At 44.5% G+C, this 17,623-nt stretch overlaps 2 protein-coding genes and 1 pseudogene across 2 annotated transcripts in view; all 3 read right to left on the reverse strand.

Annotated features, from left to right (window-relative positions):
• Positions 1-49: 49 nt before the first annotated feature.
• Positions 50-1,581, reverse strand: LOC138991487 (uncharacterized). Its single transcript, XM_070386247.1, has one exon. It carries the CDS (start codon positions 396-398, stop codon positions 264-266), a length of 135 nt encoding a protein of 44 aa, XP_070242348.1. The 5' UTR covers positions 399-1,581; the 3' UTR covers positions 50-263.
• A 3,938-nt stretch (positions 1,582-5,519) lies between these two features.
• Positions 5,520-17,623, reverse strand: part of VPS33A (VPS33A core subunit of CORVET and HOPS complexes) — a 31,416-nt gene continuing 19,312 nt past the window's right edge. The window contains exons 8-13 of the mRNA XM_005904695.3: positions 16,724-16,850; positions 15,442-15,509; positions 14,423-14,560; positions 11,447-11,584; positions 6,610-6,778; positions 5,520-6,095 (exon numbers count right to left, since the gene is read on the reverse strand). Coding sequence (XP_005904757.1) covers positions 5,914-6,095; positions 6,610-6,778; positions 11,447-11,584; positions 14,423-14,560; positions 15,442-15,509; positions 16,724-16,850 — 822 coding nt within the window. The 3' untranslated portion in view covers positions 5,520-5,913. The remainder of the gene's footprint in view (positions 6,096-6,609; positions 6,779-11,446; positions 11,585-14,422; positions 14,561-15,441; positions 15,510-16,723; positions 16,851-17,623) is intronic.
• Positions 6,823-7,975, reverse strand: LOC102276945 (large ribosomal subunit protein uL6 pseudogene; annotated as a pseudogene).

Genomic DNA, 17,623 nt, shown 5'->3' on the forward strand with positions numbered 1-17,623 from the left:
AGACACCTAACCGCCAGAGCTTCCGCGTGGGGCGCGGCGGGGCGGAGCCGACCGTGGGGTAGAGGGAGCCGAGCGAAGTCGGCCGTCGCCAAGGGTGTTTGGACAGGGTCTCGGGTCCTCGCCCCTGGAGAGTTCTCTGGTTGGCTGGCCGGCCGTGCGGGTCCGTCAGGACAGAGGTCGGAGGCGGAGCAGAGAGGGCAGGTGGTTGGGGCCGGGTGCGGGGCGGGAGGTGGGAGGGGCAGGGAGCCGGGCAGGCGGCGCTGTCACTTCAGCACCAGGAAGTAGGTGGTCCAACCGGCCAGCAGCAGCGCCCCGATGAGCACCGTGTAGCTGAGGAGCACGAAGGCCAGCAGCTCTCGCAGAAGCTGCAGCACGTGGATGGTGGACGAGGTCGGCATCGCCCTACGCGGGAGGCCCGAGAACCTGCAGGGTGGGGGCACCCAGGAGACCTTGAGCACGCCAAGAGGACGGTTCTTTCGCTAGACCAACCTCCGCTGGACACTAAGCAGGCGCAACCGAGTCCCGCACCGTTAGAGGCAGTGTGGACACGGGGCTAGACTAGGACCTCTAAAAAGTATAAACACACCTTCCTAAGGCTGCTGCTGCTAAGTCACGTCAGTCGTGTCCGACTCTGTGCGACCCCATAGACGGCAGCCCACCAGGCTCCCATTCCTGGGATTCTCCAGGCAAGAATATGGAGTGGGTTGCCATTTCCTTCTCTAGTGCATGAAAGTGAAAAGTGAAGTTGCTCAGTCGTGTCCGACTCTTCGCGACCCCATGGACTGCAGCCTACCAGGCTCCTCCGTCCATGGGATTTCCCAGGCAAGAGTACTGGAGTAGGTTGCCATTGCCCTCTCCGAGGCTAAGGAAGCCCAAAGGGCTGATTTTCTCCCTAACAACCCACGTGGACACTGTCTGCATTTACATCATATAGTTCTTTTAAACTGAACGTTCTCATTCTTTGGCTCCTGATCTGGATCTGAGCTCGGAGCAGGGAAGCCTGGAGAGGAGAGTTCCCAGCTCCCGCTGCTGCACTGGTCTTCATCTCCAGCCCTCTCCTCCCATCCACCTCCTGCATTTTTAATGTTGTGAGTGTTGTTAATGGGCTAATGGAGTAAAGCTTGCTTTTTGCCATCATTCAAGCCGCAGCCCCAGCTGTCAGCGCTGCTTAGGAGAGGAAAAGAGATCGTTTTGAGTAGTGGGAAAGCAGCGGGCCCTCACTGCAGCCCTTCTGCAATTTTTCTGGCCCCAAGGCTTATCAATTTACAAGAGTCCGAGGACCGCTGCTTTATGGCCAGCCAGGATCGCAGGAGTGCCAAGAGGTGGGTATCAGTTTGACTCTGGGCTTATCTCTTTGCCCATTGTGCTCTTGGCATCCGCTCCAGCCCTCTATCTTCCACCTCGGATGGAATCAGATGGTAACAATTACAAACCAATTCTTTACCTCCACTGCTGCCCTGCCCAGCAACACCCCTCAGTGCCAGCCACCAACTTCCCTGTCTCCCCATTTCACTCACTCAACAAAGTTTCCACGAATCCTCCACTGTGGCAGCCCTGCGGTCCCTCTCCGGTCTGCTGTCCGAAGGTAGGCTTGTGTGCGCTCCAGTGATGTCGGCAAAGCTGAGGGACTTTCAGGCAGCAGCTGCACTCACCAACTAGGTGTGGTCTAGAGACCAATCACAATCTCCACGTGGTCCCTGAGCTCTCACGGAGCTGCGCACAGGCAAGTCTAGACCAGGCGGGGCGCTGGCAGGCTTGCCCACCCTCTGCCTGTGTCACCATCACAGCCCACACGGCTCTGAGGTTGCCTGCAAAAGCTCCTGTCTTAGAGGCGCTGAGCAAGTGGTACACAGGGGGGATTTCATGGCCCTTCTGCCTGGCTTTTCTAAACACTGTGGATGGGATACAGTCCAGATTCTTTTCTAACAAACTTCCACAAACAGCAGTCCCATCCTTGAGTCTCAGACAAGAAGAACCACTGTACATACAACATTCACTTATGACTGTCCAACTAAAGCAAAAACTTTAGTTTTTTTGTCTTAAAACATGCAATTACAAGCATTTGTGTGAGAACTAGCTCAGAAAACCAAGAGCTCTCAAGTGCTAGATTCTAATTCAGAGTTGCAGTTTAGAGACTTATTATATAGACACCTTCGCAATGTACCTACTTCCAATTTCAACTCCTCCAAATGTTAAGGTTAAAAGAACCAGTCAGGATTCCAGCCAATAAAGAACAGACCCTTTCCCAGATGTAACAATGAAGGGAAAAGAAAGCACAAACTTTATGCTGCTCCCCATTCCTGTTTTTTGTAGTAGTTTGTAGTTAAGACTATGTTTTGACCTTTAAAAAAAACAGGCAGCATGGACATCAACACTTTTATCAACATCTTCATCCAGAAGCCAAATGGCTCTCTAATTTGATCAGGATCTCTTATTATCAAATCATTGCCCTGCTGCAGCCGGGTTGAAAACAGGAGCGGAACATTATCAAGCTGCGTGCAGGAAGCCAGTGAGTAATTACTCCCCACAGAGACCTGGTCATCTGGAGGGCTGTGTCCTGCCGAGTCACAGGCAAGTATGGCTGAGATTTATATTCTAATCCCACACCAAAGTAACATGCAAAAGGCTACTAAAATAGACCTGATTCTGTTACCCTTTAACTCTCACATCCTTCATACGGATATCTTAAGGCAGTTTTGTGTTCCAGCCTTTGTAGACTCTAATCACCACCCAATTTGGGGTATTTTATACCAACGGAGTGGCCTTCTCAGGTGGCTCAGTGGTACAGAATCCACTTGCCACTGCAGAAGACGTGGGTTTGATCTCTGGGTTGGGAAGAACTCCTGGAGAAGGAAATGGCTGCCCACTTCAGTATTCTTGCCTGGGAAAAGCCCATGGATAGAAGAGCTTAGTGGGCTACAGTCCATGGGGTCGTAAAGAGTCAGACCTGACTTAGCAACTATATAATGTCGCAGTGGAGTAACTGAAGCTGAGACACATTATGTAGCTTGAAGTTCACATGCATCCATTTAGAAATAAGAGAGTCTGAGAAATTTTACAGTACTGTCTTTGATTGCTGGATGACAAAAAACATCCTCTATTTTCTACACTATGTCATTGTTAAACCATAGGACTGAAATATATACAAGGTTCTCGAGTATAATTCATTCTGTTTATCATTCATAGTCTTATGCGGTGTCTGTATTTCTCTGCCTTGCCATCCTTAGCACAGCCCCTCTTACTGGCTGCTTTAGGCACTCAGTTTGTTCTGGTATTTTTTTTTTAAAGAAGTATTTCTTTTTTTTGAGTTCAGCTCTGCTGAATATAAACAGTTCAACTGAAAACAAGAGACAGACTACATGTCACATTAATCATAATCCACTTGGCATGAGGACAGAGCTACAGTGGCTGAACACATGGAAATCTCCCTTCCCAGTTCTCTTCAAGAATTAAATGTGCTGTTACCTGGATTTGGGGAGAATGGATACATGTATGGCTGAGTCCCTTTGCTGTCCACCTGAAACTATCACAACATTGTTAATCAGCTGTACTCCAATATACAAGAAAAACTTTACAGTGCGCTGTTTTAAACCTCCTTTAACCATTAGTCTCTTGCTCCACAGTTAAACTAGGGTTCAAATACTTATTTCTCTTTTGGCTACAATTCAAAAGTATACAGAAGGACACAAAATAGCGCCTATGTAGGCTTCTTTATCTACGGAGACTTCTTTTTGTAGGACTGCTGGTGTTGCAGAACCGTCTATCCAACTAGACAAAAAGTCCAGACATGATGTAAACAATCCACCCTTTCCAAGAATAAATGTACCATTCACGTACCCGTTTTCTCAGTAAGGGCACACTTCTTTGGGACAAAGACTGCTTCAAGTATTAAGTGAACTTACACAAAGGCGTGTAATATATAATTATCCCCCACTTTCTATTTGCATACAAATGGAGCAATTGAGGTTTTGAAGTCTTATGCTGAATGCATTTTTAGGAGCTGACCTAACTATGCTCAGAGCAAGAGAGTGGAGAGTCATGAGTGAATGCAGACACATGAGACACAACTGAGCATCTGTTCACAGGACAAAACCCCAGCCAAGGGCACTTGCCTGGACTGGAATTGAATCCCAGGAGCCAAAAACACTGATGGACAAGGTGCATTTTATTCTCTACAGCAGCTAAGACTGAGAGCCACTGGGGCTGGAAGGTATAAACTAATCTCCCTGGGCTAACAAGAAGTTGAGAAAGGATTCCTAAAACAGGGATTGCTTTCTTTAAGACCTTTCCAAATACTGAATGTTAAAGCCAAGTCAAATTCACAAGAAGCTTATCTTTTAAATATTCCCTCTTCTACCCCTCATTTTTACATTAAAGAAATTTTTTTTGAATGCAGGATTTCTCCTTCACTCATAACATGGCATGTGCTAACAGAATTTCACTAGAGACGAAAACATGTACAGGTACTAATTAACAACAGAAATGACACCTCAGGGGACTTCCCTGGTGATCCGCTGGCTAAGACTCTGTGCTCTCAATGCAGAGGGCCTGGGTTTGATCCCTTGTCAGGGAACTAGATCCCACATGCTGCAGCAAAGAAGATCCCAAGTGCTGCAACTGAGACCCAGTGGAGCCAAATAAATAATTTAAAAAAAAAAAGAAAAGAAATGACACCTGGGGAGGGACACTGACTTTGGACCCCAGCAAAGAAGGGGGAGGGGTCAACTAATTTTGCTGGAGACTTGGGCAAGGGCTATAAAACCATTAATTTAGTCCCCTTCTTGGCCTTAACTCTTTCGGATGCTGGGACAGTGCAGGAGGGAGATTTCCAACTTCTCTGCCAGCACCTTCCCTCTTCCCTTCTACAGCCTAGCAGTCTCCCCCAGGAAAGGTAGCAGCTGGATGCCTGGATCACCAACAAGCTGCACCAGAGGGGGATGACATCACCAGACCAGGGAGCTGGGTGTTTCCTAGCATAACAAACACCGGAGGCTGTGTAAGGAGTGGCTGCAGACTGCTGGGGCAGCAGGTGTGGCACTTACCTGGGAGGGGGAGCTGCCACATGCTGAAGCAAAGCTGTCACTGCTTACGGGGGGGAACCAGCTGGATGGTGGGGCTCACGATGAGCAGGGAAGAAAACTGAAGGCATCTACCACTGAAATTTCTTAATAACATGCGCTAAGAACACATCTTCAAATACATTCTCAGAAAGCTGAGTTTTACAAAGCCCTTGATAAGTTGGGGACCCACACCAATTCAGCTGATCACAGCATAAAATCTGTTCTTCGGCAAGAAGCTCTTCCAAACCTTTTGCTTTTTTAGAAGCACTGGAATCAAAAACAGAAGGAGCCAAAACTTGCCCTGACGACCAGGTAACATAGAGACTGGTGACACTGGATGTATGGTGCCATGTTCGACAGGAAAAAACAGTCTCAAACTCAGGTATTTGAGATACCAGCCCCAGGTCCCTAACACTTGGCCACTGCCCTAGGCATGATGCACCTCCAAGAAATTCAGCACTGTTTATTAGGGGTTGGACTTCCACTTTTATTTTCATTTTTACCTGGTTGGTCCCTGCGTTCTTAAGAACTGGCCCCATTTATGGCTGAACAGATTATCCATCCCCACCACGCTTCATGTATTTCCAGAGGTCTCTAATGAAGATCCTGGGCTCAGAACATGAAAAACTGGGATTTCTTTTACACAGGCTGAGTCTCTTCCATTCTTCTTTAAAAAATTTAAGAACACAAAAGAGAAACTGAACGGAGAAAACAGCCTAATTTAAGAAGCTGACCCCAAAGTAAATTCTGCATTCCTGTTGTTATTCCTCCATGGAACTGCACTGCCGTTCCCGTAACTTCTTCAAAGGAGCAGTTTATTCTGTAGTTCATTGGTAAGTCTACTTGGAACGCCCTAGAAAGGTTTTTCCATTAGTGACTCTAACCAGCTGGCCCCGTTGATTAGTTTAGTGGTGGCGATGACATATTCTGTACCTCCATCTTCCAGCTGGGAGAGAAATCGCAGGGCAGCAATTTCAGCAAAGGTTACACCCCCGAGGAAAAAGATCAGAGTGACTCGGTTTTCTCCTGGTTGACCTAAAATTTGAACATTTCAGAATGAAGAATCATTATCATTATTTTTGAAAATTATGTATTTATTTTTGGCTGTGCAGCATGTGGGATCATAGTTTCCTGACCAGGGATCAAACCCTCACCCCCAGCATTGGAATGCACAGAGTCTTAACCCCTGGACTGCCACGGAAGAACTATTTATTATCGATGCTTCTTTTCCCACCTCTTAAAAAAACAGCATCATTCCTAAGAAAAGTCGTATATGTCTTGGTACAGACAGTTCACTTGAAACTCAGGAACCATGATTTTGATCTCAATGTTTTTTCTAACTTAGGAGATCCTCAACTCAGAGGTTGAAATCTGCTACTCCTAAGGGAGTAATGAGCTCCAGTGCTTACAATGTAATTCACAACTAACAGCAGCAGTATATTGGACTCTGACTCCTAAGTCCTTTGCAAATGTATAAAGCAAGTGCGTTAATATGCGAAAACCACAGAAACAGCGCATGAGTATCTGTAGATACGGGCCCTGGACTTACGTTTCTTTTGCAGTCCTGTGGGCAACGGCTGCCGTTCCTCAAAGTGGGGCCCTGGGAGGATGCGCAGAACTTCCTCAATACTCCGCCAGCCAGGCCGGGAAAGCAGCTGGGCCAGTCGCACACTGAGCGGAGCGTAACCACTGTATACGTACGATATGTCTGTGGGATTCTGTTAAATAATTGAAGAGAAAAAAGCTTGTACAGCAAGAGACAGAGAAGTGGAGCCACCTAACTGCGGCTTTTGGGGTAATGCAAAATTATTTGATTTGGCTTTGAAGTAGAAACACAAAGCCCTAAAAATAGCTTGCTCCAATGCTGAAATATCTGGCAGCAATATTGAAATATCTTTCTCTAATATCAAAATATTCTTCTCCAGTCTACTCATGCTTGGCTCTGTTCTTAGCAGCCAAGGGGTCACCTTCTTCTTTTTTGTAATTTACTTTTTTTTTTCAAATCAAGAGTTTTTATTGTCTCTTTAAAACATCACAACTGAGTCCACAGAACCATCTGCTATCTTGTTTCTGCAGCAGGATCACTGAGATCTTATTCATCAGCCTGCTGAACTGTTCCTTTTTCAGAAACATAGATACCATCCAAAAATTTTCTGATATCCTTGTTTTTAACTGTGGTGGCTTGCTGAATCAAAGCAGCTGAATTTGACACAAGTTCAATGTCATTTCCTTCAAGAATCAACTCATCTTTCTGGGTTTGAGATACTGAACAGGCAACCCCTGGCCTCATTCAAACCCTGCGTATATATTTTTTACCCCCAAAATTTCGGATTTCCACAAGAGAACCATTCTCCTGAATAACAACGTTGATGGGGAAGTGGGCATACACCGACCTCATCTTGTAACGGAAACCCGGTGTAACACCCTTGATCATATTCTGTACGTGACTACAGACTGTGCGAACAGTGGCCAGTTCCTTTCTGTTTCCCCACCATTTGTCAACACGGAGCCTCTTCTTTTTCTTTCCAAGGAGACTGAGTTCTACATTGATGTGATTGAAGTCCCTCCGCAGGGTGCCTCTGGGGCCCTTCACAATAACTGTCCGTCCCTTCAAGTTAATGTCGACATTTTCTGGGATGTCGACAGTCTGGTTGCTCAGAATGGTCTTCATTCTCACAGTAGATGCGGCAAAGAGAGCTGTAATTTACTTTTAATTGGAGGATAATTACTTTACAATATTGTGTTTCTGCCATACATCAACACGAATCAGCCATGTGTGCATGTGTGCAGTCGAGTCTGACTCTCTGCGACCTCATGGACTGGAGCCCACCAGGCTCCTCTGTCCATGGAATTTTCCAGGCAAAAATACTGGAGTGCGTTACCATTTCTTCCTCCAGGGGATCTTCCTGACCTAGGGATCAAACCCAAGTCTCCTGCATCTGCAGACGGGTTCTACCACTAGCACCACCTGGATAGGTATGCATACATCCCCTCCCTCTTGAGCCTCCCTCCTACCCCATCCCACCCCTCTAGTTTGTCACAGAGCATTGGATTTGAGCTCCGTGCGTCACACAGCAAATTCCCACTGCCTATGTATTTAACACGTGGTAATGTACACCTTTCCATACTATTCCATCCAAAGGTGCACTTTCGACGCAAACCTTCAAAAGCCACTCAAAGCATCTCTAGGAACTGAAGATGGAAAGTTGTTACTTGGTTTGGCAAGAAACTTCTTGGCAAGTAAAGTGGAACTCTCTAGCCGAGAAACAGAACCCTTGGACCTGTCAATTCTACTTTCAGGCATTTATCCCACAAAGGGGCTGGTGCTCCAGAGGAGAAAAGACCAAAGCACAAACATATTAATGCAACACTGAATGAACTAGTGAAAGACTGCAAATGACTTGAATTTCTAATAAATCATAAAACAGGATATAACTGAAAACCACTATGGTGCAATTAAAAATAAGTTAAAAGAATGAAGGACGGGGGACTTCTCTGGTGGTCCAGTGGTTAGGAATCCACCTCCCAATGCAGCGGATACAGGTTCGATTTCCTAGTTGGGGAACTAAGATCTCACACACTGCAGGGCAACTAAACCCACACGTCATAGTAAAAGATCCCACAGGCAGCAACTGAGGCCTAATGCAGTCAAATACATATATAAATGAATGAAGGAGGGGACCTCCCTGGTGATCCATGGATTAAGACTCTGTACTTGCACTGCAGGAAGCACAGGTTTCGTCCCTTCTCCGGGAAGTAAGAACCTGAGTGCTGAGAGGGTAAGAGGTGGGTGGGTGAGGTAGGTACAGGCTGGTCAGGGCAGTGAAGAGCCAAACTAATACATCATTTACACTGTACAACACGGGAATTACGGCTGTCATTCCAATCCCAAAGAAAGGTAATGCCAAAGAATGTTCAAACTACTGCACAACTGCACTCATCTCACACGCTAGTAAAGCTCAAAATTCTCCAAGCCAGGCTTCAGCAATATGTGAACCGTGAACTTCCAGATGTTCAAGCTGGTTTTAGAAAAGGCAGAGGAACCAGAGATCAAATTGCCAACATCTGCTGGATCATGGAAAAAGCAAGAGAGTTCCAGAAAAACATCTATTTCTCCTTTATTGACTACGCCAAAGCCTTTGACTGTGTGGATCACAATAAACTGTGGAAAATTCTGAAAGAGATGGGAATACCAGACCACCTGACCTGCCTCTTGAGAAACCTATATACAGGTCCAGAAGCAACAGTTAGAACTGGACATGGAATAACAGACTGGTTCCAAATAGGGACAGGAATACGTCAAGGCTGTGTATTGTCACCCTGCTTATTTAACTTATATGCAGAGTACATCATGAGAAACGCTGGGCTGGATGAAGCACAAGCTGGAATCAAGATTTCTGGGAGAAATATCAATAACTTCAGATATGCAAATGACACCACCCTTATGGCAGAAAGTGAAGAAGAACTAAAGAGCCTCTTGATGAAAGTGAAAGAGGAGTGAAAAAGGTGGCTTAAAGCTTAACATTCAGAAAACAAAGATCATGGCATCTGGTCCCATCACTTCATGGCAAATAGATGGGGAAACAGTGACAGACTTTATTTTTCTGGGCTCCAAAATCACTGCAGATGGTGACTGCAGCCATGAAATTAAAAGATGCTTACTCCTTGGAAGGAAAGTTATGACCAACCTAGATAGCATATTCAAAAGCAGAGACGTTACTTTGCCAACAAAGGTCTGTCTAGTCAAGGCTATGGTTTTTCCTGTGGTCATGTATGGATGTGAGAGTTGGACTGTGAAGAAGGCTGAGCGCCGAACAATCGATGCTTTTGAACTGTGGTGTTGGAGAAGACTCTTGAGAGTCCCTTGGACTGCAAGGAGATCCAACCAGTCCATCCTAAAGGAGATAGGTCCTGGGTTCATTGGAGGGACTGATATTGAAGCTGAAACTCCAGTACTCTGGCCACCTGATGTGGAGAGCTGACTCATTTGAAAAGACCCTGATGCTGAGAAAGATTGAGGACAGGAGGAGAAGGGGACGACAGAGGATGCAATGCTTGGATGGCATCACCGACACAATGGACATAGGTTTGGGTGGACTCTGGGAGTTGGTGATGGACAGGGAGGCCTGGCATGCTGCAGTTCATGGGGTCGCAACGAGTTGGACATGACTGAGCGACTGAACTGAACTGAACTGATATTCCCACTGGGGAGAAACAATCCAATTTTAGTACTGAGAGAAGAGATTGTTTAATTGTTAGCTTTTGTGCCAAGAGGCAGCCTAATAAAGCCCCTTATGAAAAACCAAAAAAAGAATATAAGAAAAATGAAATTTAGAAAGATGGGAATACATAACAAATATAAAGCAAAGTGCACCCTACTTTGAAGACCCAAGGTATAGAATATGCACCATTTATGTAAAAATGTTTGTCTAGGATTGCCTGGTGGTCCAGCGGGTAATACTCTGTACTCCCAATGCAGAGGGCCCGGGTTCGATCTCTGTTCAGGGAACTAGATCCCACATGCCACAATTAAGACCCCAGAGCGGCCAAATCAATAAGTAAATATTTTAAAAAATGTTTGTCTATATACAGAATCTTTCTGGGAAGATGCGTAACAAACTGGTTATAGTGATCAATTCTGAGTGGAGACGGGTTGGCTGTGGGAGGAACCTTGCTTCTCACCATCTGCTTTCCTTTTGTACTGGATCCTTGCCTGACCCTCCCCACCTTCTACCTGGTGCTGTGTGCCCAGGAGGCAGCCCTGTGGGCTCCACACCAGCTCGAAAATGGAGAGGACAGGACTGTGCGGTCACGTTTTGTTGCCCGAATCCCTCTCTGTAATGCTGCCAGAGGCTGGTTGAGTCCCTTGGCTTGTCACCACACAGCTCTGCTCTCTTGGTTCTGGAACTCCTGCCCTCAGACCTCAGATGGGAGGGGGTAAGTGGTTCTCTACTGCACTGCCTGTCCCACCCCATCTTTATAAAACTCCATCAAACTTCTCAGTACAAGAGCACTGCTTTCTGCCAGGATCCACACATTAAAAAAAAAAAATTAGAAAACTGTCTTTAGAAAGCAAAGCAGGTGAATAGATCAAGTAGCGTATGTCATGGCAATACACCAGCAATGGGAACTCAAATGAGCTGAAGTATGCACAGGGGTGTCTGACTCTGCGACCCCGTGGACTGTAGCCCACCGGGCTCCGTTGGCCATGGGATTTTTCAGGCAAGAATACTGGAGTGAGTTGCCATTTCCTCCTCCAGGGGATCCTCCCGACCCAGGGATAGAACCCGAGTCTCCTATTATTATTATCTTCTGCATTGCCAGGCGGTCTCTTTACCACTGAGCCACCTGGGAAGCTCTCAGTGAGTTGAAGAGGAGCATCTTACTTGCTCATTTACATCATCCATCCAAAGGCGTAACGTTTTCCGGATAGTGGGGTAATTGTTTCTGCCCCCCGTCTGTGGCTTCAGCAGACCAGCCTTCTCGAGGTTGTGCAAGGTCAGGATGTGCTCATAGCCGTAGGTCTGCAAGAGAAATCAAATCAGGAAAATGGTTTCTGTGACTTTCAAAAAGGAGCACTTCCAACAAATTCACTGGTGAGCACTCTGGGGCACGTTACCAAAATCCAGGTGATGACTGTCCGCGGGCGCAGGCAGGGCAGGACGGAAGCCTGTCCTAAAGCTGCTTGCCCATGACAATAAATCCAGCTCACTGGATTACTCAAAGGATTTAAACTTTTCACTTTAAAGTTCCGAGAATTTATGGGCCCAACTTAAGTGAGCATCAAATAAATTATAGTATTCTGGACTTCCCTGGCAATCCAGTGGTTAAGATCCCATGTTTCCACCCCAGGAGGTGGGGGTCTGATCCCTGGTCAGGCAACTGAGATCCCCCACAGCATGGCCAAAAAAAAAAATTATAGTATATTTTCATATGGAATATAACTAGCTGTTAAAAGCAGAATGAGGCAGACCTACACATCCTGATTAAGAACAAGTTTCTGGATTTATTCTTAAGGACAAAAAAATAGAATATAGTTAAGTCCTCTAGATACGAAAAAGTTCTGTTCTGAGAGTGTGTTTTTAAGTCCAGCAAAGTTAGCCTGAGTACCCAACTAACACAATTGGAGGGCAAGCTGAAGTTTCTCTTAAGTCTCACATTGACGGAATGCACATTCACATCTTTGAAAGTTTTTAATTTTTGAAGGTTTGTGTGTAGGGGACTTACTGTACTTCACATAATAGGATTTTATCTCTATTAAAAGAGACCTAATGAGTAATAAAAGCTGATGCTTATATGATACTTTCCATGTTTTAAGTGCTTTATATATGTTAACTTAATCATTCTTACTATAACCCTATGAGGTAGATACTATTATCTCCATTTTACAGAGAACTTTAAATAACTTGCCCAAGGTCACACAGCTAATGAGTAACAGAGCTGGGACTCAGATCCAGTTGGTCTCGCCCCATGGTCTGTGTATGTAAACGTTTTTTGTACACACACGCAAAGAAGGGGATCTGGAAGCACTCCAACCAAACTGCTCATGTAAGTCCCCTCCAGGGAGGGGAATGGTGGGCAGGGGAGGCGAGGCGGGGCGTCACAGTTTGTACGGTGTGTGTGTGTATGTGTGTGTGTGTGTGTTAGATGCTCAGTTGTGTCCGACTCTTTGCAACTCCATGGACTGTAGCCTGCCAGGCTCCTCTGTCCATGAAATTCTCCAGGCAATAATAATACTGGAATGGGTTGCCATTCCCTTCTCCAGGGGATTTCCCAGACCTAGGGGGTGAACTCGGGTCTCCTGCATTGCAGGCAGATTCTTTACCTTCTGAGCTACCTACCTGGGAAGCCCTTGCACCATATACTTCTGCTTCATTTGAATGTTATATGATGAGAATGCACATGTAATTTTTTAAAGGAGAAGCAAACAAAAAACCCAAACTAAGTGAGTATTTAGTTTTGACAATAATGTACTTAACTGTAAATAGTAACAGCAAATACATACAGCTGAAACATTTTTAACCAGAGAGGAGAATTTTAAAAACAATGGTGGGCTTTTCCTTACTATAAAGTAACAGGCTTGATTTAAGTAAGTCGGCTAAGGAATCATCATCAGAAAGTTCCCTTCCTCTGTGGAACTGTCGGTTAAAGAGCAGGGGCACTAGTCCCTGGCTGTCTGGGGTTGGTCCTGGCTCCGGTACATACTATCCATGGGATTCTCTGGGAAAGAACACAACAACCGCAGATATGCAGATGATTCCACTCTTACAGCAGAAAGTGAAGAGGAACTGAAGACTCTCTTGATGAGGGTGAAAGAGGAGAGTGGAAGAACTGGCTTAAAACTAAGTATTAAAAAAACTAAGTTCATGGCATCTGGTCCCATTACTTCATGGCAGATAGGAGAAAGTGGAAGCAGTGACAGACGTTACTTTCTTGGGCTCCAGAATCACTGTGGACAGTGACTACAGCTGTGAAATCAAAAGATGCTTGTTCCTTGGAAGAAAAGCTATGACAAACGTAGACAAGTATTAAAATGCAGAGACATCACTTTACCAAGAAAGGTCCACATAGTCAAAGCTATGGTTTTTCCAGTATCATGTACGGATGTGAGTTGGATCATAAAGGCGGAGCACCAAAGAATTGATGCTTTTGAACTGTGGTGCTGGAAGACTCTTGAGAGTCCCTTAGACTGCAAGGAGATCAAGCCACTCAATTTTAAACGAAATCAACCTGAATATTCATTGGAAGGACTGATGGTGAAGCTAAAGCTTCAATACCCTGGCCAGCTGATGCAAACAGCCAACTCATTGGAAAAGATCCTCATGCTGGGAAAGATTGAAGGCAAAAGGATAAGGGGATGACAGAGGATGAGACAGTCAGATGGCATCACAAACTCAACGGACATGAATTTAAGCAAACTCCAGGAGATAGTGGAGGACAGAGAAGCCTGGAGTGCTGCAGTCCATGGCATCTCAAAGAGACACAACTTAGGGAATGAAAAACAACAACTGGCACACACTAGCTGCTGACCTTGGGCAAGTTACAGCACTACTCTGTGCCTTGGTTTTCTCATCCATAAAATGGGGATAAGACTATCTCGCTCATCACCTTTGTAAGGATTAAACAAATGAATACACATAACGCTCTTCTAACTAAGCCTGGCATGTAGTAAAAGCTCAATAAACATTAACTATCGTTATTATTATGCAAACACAGCAGACAAATACCAAGGACAATCCCTCCAGGTATTAAAACATTTAAAAGATAATGGAAACCCTACACCCAAATAGCAGCTTTGGGAAGTATTTTTTTAGAAAGACGCTTTCACCCCTGGCAAATTAGTCATTTAAAAACATACTGACCTGTAGAATTTCTCTTTTGTAATAATCCAGAACTTTCTGTTTGAGTCCACTATTGCACACAGACTGGAGGCAAACTAGTCTTAACACCTTGATCAAGGGATGTTTTTGGGCAATACAATCCTCAATGTAGCTGTTGACCTGAAAACAAAGTGTAGATGGGCACCAGCATCTGGTCTGGGGACTGACAGAACTGGATATTTACTATTATTTTTCAAAGTCAAATAAAGGAGATGAGTGGAAGAAGGGCTCATTCTTTTTGCACTTTCCCTCAGCTCCCTCCAGAGTAGCTCCTTCGGCCCTTGCTACACACACCCCCTCCACCACGCAGACACGCCAGCGATCGGGGAGCACAGGCTGGTGAGGGCAGACTCGAGGGACCCAGCAGCCTGTCTGGACTCATCTGTCTCCATGGATGGACAACCTCCAGAGGCTGCTGCATGTCCCGGGTGTGTGATCCTGGCTATCCCAGCAGCAATTTATCAGCATAAAGTAACAAGAATCTTTCTAGAAGATGGGAATTTTCACAAATTCAATCATTTCAAATTTAGTAATAGAGGTGGATATGTAAAGGAACTATCAGACCAATTTGCTGGGACCTCCCTGGTGGTCCAGTGGCTAAGACTCAGCAATCCCAATGCAGGGGGCCTGGGATCGATCCTAGTCAGGGGACTGGATCCCACATGCCACAGCTGAAAAGATCCCACATGCCTCAACTAAGACCCGGTGCAGCCAAATAAATTAATTAAAAAAAAAAAAAGATCAATTCATTTAGGAAGTAAATCTATTCATTTAGAGATCTTTGATTTTAGGGGCAGGGCCTCACCTCTCTGTGCACTGAAGAAAGTGCCTTCAATACAATAATCTTAAATACTTGATTAAGATCTCTGTTTTCACATTTTGCATCTGCTCTTCAAAATATTTAGATAAGGCATGGGAATCAAAGCAATTGCTTTTCTAGCTGTAATCTTAGTTTTTATAAGGTATCAATTATTTGTTAGAACAGTTTCATTTTCACATACTTTATCAGTGTCTATTCCAGACATAAACTCCTGCTCCACTGTCAATTTATCAAAGAAGTCTTCAGAAGCTAAAATGGAAACAGCAAATTTGTAAGTAAGAAATTCAATAAATGTTAATGCTTTTATACACAGAGCATGACTAGGAAACATGACATGCAAAAAAGAAAGCAAACAAAAATTCAAACTGCCACCTGAGGAGAATCTAAGAAACATGGAAAACTGTAACTCTGACCTCCTAAGTTACATCCAGGAATAGTCAACCACTGTACCCTTTCGCTATTCTTAGGACTCTCATGAAATCTCAATATCCTTAGGATTCTAATAAGATCTTAGGAATTTTTCTTCAGTATCTGCTGCTACTGCTAAGTCACTTCAGTCGTGTCCGATTCTGTGCGACCCCATAGATGGCAGCCCACCAGGCTCTGCCGTCCCTGGGATTCTCCAGGCAAGAACACTGGAGCGGGCTGCCATTTCCTTCTCCAGTGCATGAAAGTGAAAAGTAAAAGTGAAGTCGCTCAATCATGTCTGACTCCTCACGACCCCATGGACTGAAGCCTACCAGGCTCCTCCGTCCATGGGATTTTCCAGGCAAGAGTACTGGAGTGGGTTGCCATTGCCTTCTCCTTTTCTTCAGTATCAATGAAAGCTAATTTGCCAAGAGCCTTTTACTTGCATCATCAGATCTAACCCAGTTTCACCTGATCTCCACTTCCATCAATATGAAAACAAAGGACTGATTTTCTAACACTTTTATGTAAGATTCAAAGCATACTTTATAAAACAGGGCATTGAACAATCTCTAACTCAGCTTTTACAGCCTGTGTTTTAACAAGTAAATTCATCTTTGGTGTAATAGACATTTCCCAAGCTCTTTCAAAATACTTAACATACACTCTCCACCTAGGGAGTCTTCAAGGGAAAAACAAAAACTAAAACAGAAACTGGATTCTGCTCTAAGTAATCCTTAATGACACGATAAAAACCAGACCGAAACAATTAACTGCCTCATGTTAGGGGAAGAATTTTTTTCTCTTTTTGACATTCCAAATATTGTATCACATGATTACATTATCTTATTAATGAAAGAAAACTGAGTTAACCACAAAGGGAACATTTTTGACTCTAAACATGGGAACATTTAATTAACACTGAGGATAACATACGGTATTAAAACAGAGCTAACCCTCCCAAGGGAGCATGGCGGTGCCAATGGCCATGGTGTCAGTCATGGTTCGTGCTAGTCAGCCCCAGGCAAGCTCCATCACTTCCCAAGGATACTCACTAGTTACATCTTTGATCAGCTCTGCAATCGAGGTGTGATTTGCGAGGGAGCCTCGCGCTGCCTGCATGTGGGGCAGCTGTGAAACGAACTGCTTGATCTCCCCAACTGTCTTGGCATTGTGCCTTTCCTGAAATGCATAAAACAGCAGGAGCAGGAAGTGGGGAAGATATTTTAAGCGCTCTGTTCTTTGTATTGCTTAGGGGACATTCAATTTATACTAATGCAAAAGAAAGAAGGGAATACAAATAAATCAGGCCAGACCCATCTTCAACATGACACAGAAAAACAGAAAAGACAGGCTCACTGTTCCTGTTCACTACATTAGTACTTTTTTAGGGAGCAAATGCCTAAGGTTTTTTTCCTTCCCAGGGACCAGATAATATTGTGATTAGTATTTGTGGGGGACGATATTAGGTTATCCAGAAACATTTCTGAGTAAAAAATTAAAATGAAGACATTATATTAAGAGGGGAACATAAATAGCAAAAAGTTTCCTCTGTAACAGAAAGAAAATCCATTCTTACTGCTGAACCTCAATCTTGAATATTATCCACGGATAAAAAGAACCTTACTTCGTGGTGAGAAATTTTTTTTTTTTTTTGCAAAGTTTAGTAATTGTAAAGCAAGTAACTCAGAAAATTGAAGAAAATCAATTAACAAATCCTAACAAAGATGAACCTAGGGACCTGCCAGGTATGTCCAGCGTTTTAAGACTTCACCTTCCCATGCAGGGGGTGTGGGTTTGATCCCTGGTCGAATCACACATGCCTCATGGCCAAAAAACCAGAACATAAACAACAGAAGCAAAAACGGTAATAAGTTCAATAAAGATTTTTTAAATGGTCCACGTTAAAAAAAAAAAAAAAAAAAACACTAAAAAAAATAAAGATGAAACCTGGA

Source organism: Bos mutus, chromosome 17 (genome assembly GCF_027580195.1).
Source record: "Bos mutus isolate GX-2022 chromosome 17, NWIPB_WYAK_1.1, whole genome shotgun sequence".
NCBI lineage: Eukaryota > Metazoa > Chordata > Mammalia > Artiodactyla > Bovidae > Bos > Bos mutus.